General features: G+C 48.6%; 5 protein-coding genes across 6 annotated transcripts in view; 2 read left to right on the forward strand and 3 right to left on the reverse strand.

Annotated features, from left to right (window-relative positions):
- LOC126573526 (MTOR-associated protein MEAK7) overlaps nucleotides 1-764 on the reverse strand; it is a 4,969-nt gene extending 4,205 nt beyond the window's left edge. The window contains exon 1 of one of the 2 annotated variants that reach the window (XM_050233710.1): nucleotides 522-764. The gene's annotated coding sequence lies outside the window, so the exon portion shown is untranslated. Of the gene's footprint in view, nucleotides 1-358 lie in introns of both variants that reach the window. The other variant, XM_050233709.1, reaches the window with a different exon arrangement.
- LOC126573529 (bifunctional peptidase and (3S)-lysyl hydroxylase Jmjd7) overlaps nucleotides 1-2,909 on the forward strand; it is a 3,770-nt gene extending 861 nt beyond the window's left edge. The window contains exons 2-7 of the mRNA XM_050233712.1: nucleotides 1,018-1,169; nucleotides 1,253-1,406; nucleotides 1,892-2,044; nucleotides 2,112-2,281; nucleotides 2,353-2,517; nucleotides 2,583-2,909. Of these exons, the coding sequence (XP_050089669.1) occupies nucleotides 1,115-1,169; nucleotides 1,253-1,406; nucleotides 1,892-2,044; nucleotides 2,112-2,281; nucleotides 2,353-2,517; nucleotides 2,583-2,848 (963 nt within the window). The 5' untranslated portion in view covers nucleotides 1,018-1,114 and the 3' untranslated portion in view covers nucleotides 2,849-2,909. The remainder of the gene's footprint in view (nucleotides 1-1,017; nucleotides 1,170-1,252; nucleotides 1,407-1,891; nucleotides 2,045-2,111; nucleotides 2,282-2,352; nucleotides 2,518-2,582) is intronic.
- Nucleotides 2,910-3,138: 229 nt separating this feature from the next.
- Nucleotides 3,139-4,946, reverse strand: LOC126573527 (uncharacterized). The gene is made up of 3 exons (XM_050233711.1): nucleotides 4,898-4,946; nucleotides 3,509-4,585; nucleotides 3,139-3,425 (listed from the first exon to the last, which is right to left on the reverse strand). The coding sequence occupies exons 2-3, from the start codon at nucleotides 4,581-4,583 to the stop codon at nucleotides 3,139-3,141; spliced, it is 1,362 nt and encodes a 453-aa protein (XP_050089668.1). The 5' UTR covers nucleotides 4,584-4,585; nucleotides 4,898-4,946.
- Nucleotides 4,947-5,807: 861 nt separating this feature from the next.
- Nucleotides 5,808-6,602, forward strand: LOC126573530 (cytochrome c oxidase subunit 6C-1). The gene is made up of 3 exons (XM_050233713.1): nucleotides 5,808-5,911; nucleotides 6,115-6,284; nucleotides 6,370-6,602. The coding sequence occupies exons 2-3, from the start codon at nucleotides 6,115-6,117 to the stop codon at nucleotides 6,437-6,439; spliced, it is 240 nt and encodes a 79-aa protein (XP_050089670.1). The 5' UTR covers nucleotides 5,808-5,911; the 3' UTR covers nucleotides 6,440-6,602.
- A 1-nt stretch (nucleotide 6,603) lies between these two features.
- The window catches only part of LOC126573525 (fidgetin-like protein 1), a 2,111-nt gene continuing 1,214 nt past the window's right edge, over nucleotides 6,604-7,500 (reverse strand). The window contains exon 3 of the mRNA XM_050233708.1: nucleotides 6,604-7,500. This exon is cut by the window's right edge and continues 290 nt beyond it. Within this exon, the coding sequence (XP_050089665.1) occupies nucleotides 6,651-7,500 (850 nt within the window). The 3' untranslated portion in view covers nucleotides 6,604-6,650.

Consider the following 7,500-nt stretch of genomic DNA (forward strand, 5'->3'; position numbering starts at 1 on the left):
ACTGCTAACTAGTGTCGCCGCGATGCCTTACTAGTGATCACATGAGCATAAACCATGAACTCATTAGTGGCCTATTCATTGGAGTGAGGCAAAGGTAAAGGACGTTTGTTTACGTTGCTCGTTAGCCACCTCTCGCGGAACACCTGCAGCACTAGCGAGTGTCTCGTGCTCTCGCATCCGAGATCTACTTCTGCCCCTCATTCCTCTGCCTCAACCACCGGTGGCACTCCGGCTAGGGTGGTCTATTCAACAGTTACAGCCAATTTGGCTAAGCAATCAATATGCAATGCCGGGCCGGGCGACACATAATCATTCGCAGCCGCAGGTTGATGTGCAATTAAAGTAAACAAACACGTACCCAAAACGCTGCGCCTTGAGATGGTGTGCGCTTCTGCTGCTGTTCAGTTCTTCTTCTTCTTTTACTGCAACACTCCCGGCACAATATGACTAGATAATTCCACTAAAGTGCAGTTTCACCTTCCACCACCGCATTCTTCTCTTGCGAACCCCACGGTACGTACTGATAAAACACAGTCGCGCGTTAATGTTGAAGCAACACCTGGAGGAAACACTCCGCAAACACTACACTCGACCGTCCAGCACCGACAAAAGACGCGTGGCAAATCGCACGGCCGCAGCAGACATCGGGAATCCTTTTTTGGGGCTCCGTTTTCGTGAATCCTCCACAAATCCCAGAAAGGCCCGCAGGAGAGACAGGATGAGCAGAATGGTCTGGAGTGTTTTCGTGTCACTGTGGTGTCAGTCGCGTGAACATGCGCGGCCAAAGGTGTGGTTCACCCAAAATCAAATGTTCACCTGGCCCAAAACACGGAGCACTTTACACGGCAGGCGGGGCTGGAAATTGCTCGAAAGGAATACTAAAATCGAATATATTTATCATTATTCTGTTTGCGAATGATATCTCGCACGGTATGATAAGGAAAGGATACTTATTTCGTGTGCCCAATTGAAGCCAACCGTCGTTTTGAAAGTTGTTTTCGTTCATCCTCGTGACAGCTGTGGCGGAGCGGAAGGGCGCGCACATCACGGAAAATCGTAAACAACACGTTTCCTCGGTGTGCACAACGAATCGAGGATCCTTGAACGATCGACCATGAATAGCTCAATCTTGCGGGATGCTTTTCAAGTGCTTACCAACGAGGCAAAGGGTAGGTATTCCGTGTGTCCCATCCTGTAACTGCACGTCTGATGCGATCCGTGGTTGTTGTTTTCGCCCTTCTCTCAAACACAGATCTGTTCCTGCCCGCCAGCATACCGGAATCGTTCGGTGTTCCCACATCGCTCGAGTTTGTTCGTGACTCTGTGGCCAAAAACATACCCCTCATAATGCGTGAATCCATCAACGATTGGCCAGCGCTAGAGAAGTGGAGTTCCAAGTACTTCCGGTGAGTGCCAGGCCAGTGCTAGACTATGGTCCGACGATCCATTGCAGTGTGATGTCCCTGCTCCGTGTTGCCGTACATGTTCACCTTCAGTTTTGCTTTGGCACCGATCCAGCGTTATAGCGTTTGATGCATTTTTGAACCGCTTCCAACTGATAGTAGTCAACCGGAGTGAAAAGTTTAATTAGACGATCATCTCACCTTTCATTGACTGCGCTGCTCATACGCCAATACTAGTCACACCCTCTCTCTTTCTCTCGGGCACACGTTCAAACGTCACGACTTGGCCAGATCGTCCTTCATCCTGACCACACCTGCTGTGCGCACTGCTGGCCTCACACGCTGCATAATCTTCGAAGTACTGTGAACATAAAGTAGAGCTAACGACAGCTGTTACCTCTCCCTTTCCCGAATTCTGTGAATGGCTTCAAATTTAAAAATCGTACATTTTGTTCGCGCATCTCTCTTATCCCTTGTAAGTTCTACAGAGAAACCATACCCGACAAGGAGGTGACGGTAGCAGTAACACCCAACGGTTATGCAGATGGATTGGCCTTGCACGAGTCAGAGGAACATTTCGTTCTTCCGCTGGAGCAAACCATGCGAATGGAGGACTTCCTTTCAGCACTCGATCGTAAGGAGTAAGTATTTTAAAGTGCACGGTAGAGGAGCTGCTCCGGTGTGACCGTTCTGTCTGCTTTTCCCAAGTCCCAACAGCGTGCTGTACATCCAACGACAAAACTCTAACCTCACGGAAGACTTTGAAGAACTGTGGAACGATGTGAACGAAGCGAGTCTTGACTTTGCATCCGAGGCGTTCAACAAAAAGCCAGATGCTATTAACTTTTGGATGGGCGATGAAAGGGCTATTACGTCAAGTAAGTTCCAGGTGGAATATGCTACCGTTACCGAAAGTAATGTTTAACTCGACCCTACTTTTCCCTTTTAGTGCATAAAGATCCATATGAAAACATATACTGTGTTTTGTCCGGTTACAAGGACTTTATTCTGATACCACCGATTGACCTACACAACGTTCCAAGGAAGCGCTACCCGATGGGAGTGTATATGCAGGAGAACGACGATTCTTTAGTGATCGAGCCTATTCTTGATGGTTGGCACCGTTCTTTTTTTCTTCCTCATTGCACAAGATTCTTAACTCTCTTCATATCATTCCAGAGATTGGAAAGCCGCGCATGATCGAATGGGTCAGTGTAGATCCATTAGCGCCAGATTTGGAACGATTTCCTTCATTCGGCAATGCTACCCAGTACGAGATACGCCTGAACGCAGGCGATATGCTGTATCTGCCGAGCCTGTGGTATCATCACGTTCGTCAGAGCCACAAATGTATTGCCGTAAACTTTTGGTACGATATGGAGTACGATGCTCGGTATTGTTTTTACAAAATGGTTGAAAAGCTTTGCAATTACGGACAGCAGTAGGATACATTGTATTGCACAGTGTTAATTATTGATTAATAAACTAAACACCTTACTACACGTCTTTCAAATTATTCTATGTGCAATCAATAGTTTGCAAAGAGAGAGTGTGTACACAACGTAGAGGTCTACAGTACGACAAAGAATGAATAAATAATTTAAACTACACTAGAACAAAACATCTCTCTGTAGTCATTCTATCGCAAGACTATCCGGATTCAGAACCCTTCGTTTAACTTTTGCATAAAAAAAATCCTTGCAACATTTGCCTTCCCCTCTGTCCTCTTCGCTACTCACTGAAAGCCACAATCCGCTCGTAGTTTCCGTAACACCTGCGTATCGATACCCTGCTGTAGCGCCTTGTCCTCCAGCTCGAAGATCAAATTCGTCAGCCAGCGCTCCTGCATGAACAGTTCGCGGTTTTCCTGGCGATCGTACTCCAGGCTGATGTTCATCAGCTGCGTGACCATCTTTTTCTTGTGACGAGAACGGCGCGAGGCAAGATTATTCTTCGCGCGATCCGCTGCCTCGGCATCGTTTAAATACTCTCTACGAAGCCGCGATTTATTTGGATGGTAGCCTAAAACGAAACGGAAGAGAAAATCCATATTTAATTACAACGATCGGACAACGATCAACACCTCATTGCTGTCCACTACTTACCAACATCCATCGGGAATTCCGCCATTTTCTCCTTCGTGTAGCACTCCTTGTTGTACAGCGATGTCTGCAGAATGTTATGCAGCTCTATCTGTACATTGTCCGGAAGTCCTGCGCTAATGTCGGATCCCCTCGTCCACGCCTGTATGATCAGTCCGGATTGCAGTATTTCGTCGTGAATGGAAGAGTTGCCAGAATCGGATGGTGAAAGTTGTGCCTTCTCCTCCGCCTTCACCAAACCGATACCAATCGAGTTCCGGACAGGGCGAAGGTTTGGCTCACTGTGAGATCCACTAGCTGCGGCGGACGGGGCGGAAACAGTGGCAGCATCGGAAGGGCCATCGCCTTCATCATCGTACAACACCTTGTGGATTCCACTGATGGTGCTGGAGTCGGTAGCAGGAGTCTCCACTTTCATGCTTCTGGTGATAATAAGCGGTTCCGGTGAGCTGTCGTCGTAGCGGTTTTCCGTGCCGGCATTCAGCTGCATCGCAAATCCGTGCATTCCGGGACTGGCATATGCTTTCTTGTTCAGCAGACGCTCCAGTTCACCATCGCTGCCACTGCCATCGTTTCGATCAAAACCGCTCGCAGCGATAGGCTGACCGATCGCTGCGATCGTTGGAATGATTGGCGATGAGGTCCTACTATCATCCCATCGACTCAGCAGCTTCTCGGGCGAATTATGTCCGGGTGATAGCGTCGGCTGTTCTTTCTTCGGCAGGATGAGGCGAGTCCTGGTTCGCTTCACGATTGCTGCTTCTCGTTCTGGCGTATACAATCCCGTGCGTTTAACGGTCAGCAATGGCGTCGCTGTCGTGTTCGCTTCCGGTACGATGACCTTTCTCTGTAAGACGCTCTGCTGTCGTCCGGAAGCGCTCATCAAGGGCATTTGTTTCTGAGCCGCAGCCACTTTATTGGCCGAACCACGTGTATGCATTGGACCAGGAGGAATAATGTTTTCCTTGGTGGCGCCATCACTTCTCCGATTATTGTTCTTTTCGCTCTCTATTGTTTGTGGCGTCAATCCACCGGAACTGAGAAGCAGAAGGGCGGCCGCAGCATCGAAGTCAGCCATTGCTGCGATCGGAAGAAAAACAGAGCAAAGAAAGGGGTACAGGAGTTAACAGGAATTTTCTCAATCCGCTAGCGAACTACTTCCAATTGGGGGCCTCTCCTACGAACCGCGGCGCTTTCGACTCGCCATAATCCCTGTATCTTTGCCGTACTATATTTTCTAACGCAATATAGAGACGGCAAAAGCACAGTGATTAGAACGATCAGAACCAATGATCACTAAACACTTGCACCTCTGGATCTACTAAAAGAACACCCTAAAGCTGCAGGATACTCACCGTGAAATTGCGATGTTTTCTACGGTCTTCTACGTACCTTATTGTTTCACCAGTTTTGTTGCTCTCCTCAAACGAGTCGACGATCCTTGCAGCACGATCAGGAACAGGATTCTGACCCCGCAGCCCGCTATTTGTACTCTTTTTATGCCGTGCTAGTGTGTTGGTAGAGCAAAGTGCGTGCTAGTGGCCTTTCTTTCTCGCTCTGCACACATATCGAGATCGATCATGAAAGAGGTAGTTCTCGCGGCGCAGAGACGGTGGGTAGACGGGAGAAAAGTTCGTTATTTTTTGTCTTTTACCTCCTTCTCTACCTAATTCAACATAATTCCTAGAACTGGGGCATATGCGTTTTAAGAATTCGTAGTTACCTACAGCGATCGCGGGGGTAACGAACTCGGGCAGTTTTAACGTGTTTTTTTTTAATCAGCTACGCACAATATCGGCTAAATAATTGGCAATTATACCTCGGACAAAGGGTAAATCTTGCTGCTAATTGGTAACGGACTTTTCAGTGTTTTATCGAAGCGTTGGAAATGAATTGCAGGCACATTTTCTCTGATAAAACACTGGGCGAACAAACGCATTGATTTCTTATTGCGTTGGAAAATGGAAGGAAAGATTAGCTCGGTTTTCTATAGTTTAGAAAATCACTATATTAATGTAATAGAGTTGAACTACGTGAACTTAGTCCCAACGATGCAAGCAATCGTTTAAAAAAGCCTTTTGGTGTATTTTTTTAAATCGCTTTCTTAAAACCTATTAACCTTTATGCAACTAACGGGGGTACGGAAAATTATGTTTCTCTAAACACAGATCTTTTTGGCAACTGATAAGTTCTGCATCGTTTTAGTACTAATTTTCGTATCTTTAATTCTTATTTAATTAAAAAAATACTCAAAAAAAGAGTTAAAAATTTCCGAAACGTGTCCGGTACCGTGTGGTACCTTCCAGTGACAGCTGTGAACCTGTCCCCGTCGTCTCAGTGCGCCGTCAAGATTTTTCGCTGCTCGGAGCTGGGAGTGCAAAAATTCTGAAACTAAACACCGCTAAGGTAAGGGTTCTGTTTTTCTGCAAATTGTGCTCTAGAACGACTTCCGGGCCGCAATTCCCAAAGGATCGCAACGGTCGCACTGCGGCACCGGCGAGGAGTGCTTAGCGGCCGCAAGTAGTTGGAGTTTGGAGCAAATTACGTAATGTAAATACTCACGCAGCTTGCTTTTCTCTCTTCCCGCTACCTTCGCGCTGTCCCCAAAGATGTCGTCGGAAGTTGCATCGCGAATCCAGAAACCCGTCCTGCGAGGACTCCACAATGCCACCATCAAGCGCAACCTGATTGTGTCCAGCGTCCTGTGCACGATCGCCGTTGTCGCGATGAAGGTGATGCACAACGATCCGAAGGTGCAAGACTACGCTGAGTTCTACAAGTGAGTATTGGCCACGGAAACCCGGGGAGATGTCCGGCTTCCGACCGGGAGTGCTGATACCATTTATGTGCCTCTGTTCTTACAGGACCTACGATGCAAACAAGGCGTTCCAGCGCATGAAGGATGCCGGTCTTCTGCAGTCGGTGAAGGATTAAATGGCTACCCCCCCACCCGCAGTTGACAGAATAGTAATGAAAAGAAAATGTGGTCGATACCTTGTTTCGAAAGGCCAGTGCCGGGCTGTCGGTACATTACCATCATTGGCCAGCGGCACGTTGAGTGAAGGAACGAAATAAATCCTGTTCTAAACGTAGGAAATCTGGCCGGTTTCGATTTATTCTATACACAACTCTCGTCGGGAATGTTTCACGATGCCCCAGCACCGTAGGTTCGATCCCAAACGACGTACTGATTCAAATCAGCCGGCGATACACTCGCTTTCACCTTCGCCAAGGCAAGCTGAAAGTCATCGTGGCAGATCGGTCGCACCTGGTCCTTGGCGATGTCACCCAGCTGTTCGAACGGTATCGAGCGAATCGGTCCCATCGAGGCTTCGTGACACAACACCTTCATGTCCGCTCCGGAAAAGCCCTCCGTTAAGGTGCCAACTCGTTCAATCTCGTCGACCGTCAAACAGTTGCGTTCCTGTTGCAGTAGCCGGGTCAGTATTTGAATCCTGGCCGCCAGATCAGGCAGTGGAATGTACAATCGTTTCACCAAACGGCGCCGAGCTGCTTCGTCCAACTCTTGCGGCCGGTTCGTAGCACCGACGATAAGAATTCGCTCGTCCTCGGCCGTCGCAGCTCCATCCAGCTGCACCAAGAACTCCGTTTTCAGACGGCGTGAGCTTTCGTGTTCGGTATCGGAGCGCTGGCAAAGCAGCGAATCAATCTCGTCGATAAACACGACCGCTGGCTGATGCACGGCGGCCACCGCAAACAGTGCCCGGACCATCTTTTCCCCATCGCCGATCCATTTCGATGTCAACGAGGAGGCACTGATGCTGAAGAAGGTCGATTTCGACTGAGAAGCAATGCACTTGCCAATCAACGTTTTGCCCGTTCCCGGTGGCCCGAACAGCAGGATACCACGTGGTGGTTTCCGCAGGCCGGTGAAAATGTCTGGCCGCAGAATGGGCCACACAACCGCTTCCTTGATGATGGTTTTGGCGTACTCGAGCCCGGCAATGTCGTCCCAGGAGAGTGGCTGGAAACGG

This window comes from Anopheles aquasalis, chromosome 2 (assembly GCF_943734665.1).
Source record: "Anopheles aquasalis chromosome 2, idAnoAquaMG_Q_19, whole genome shotgun sequence".
Taxonomy (NCBI): Eukaryota; Metazoa; Arthropoda; class Insecta; order Diptera; family Culicidae; genus Anopheles; species Anopheles aquasalis.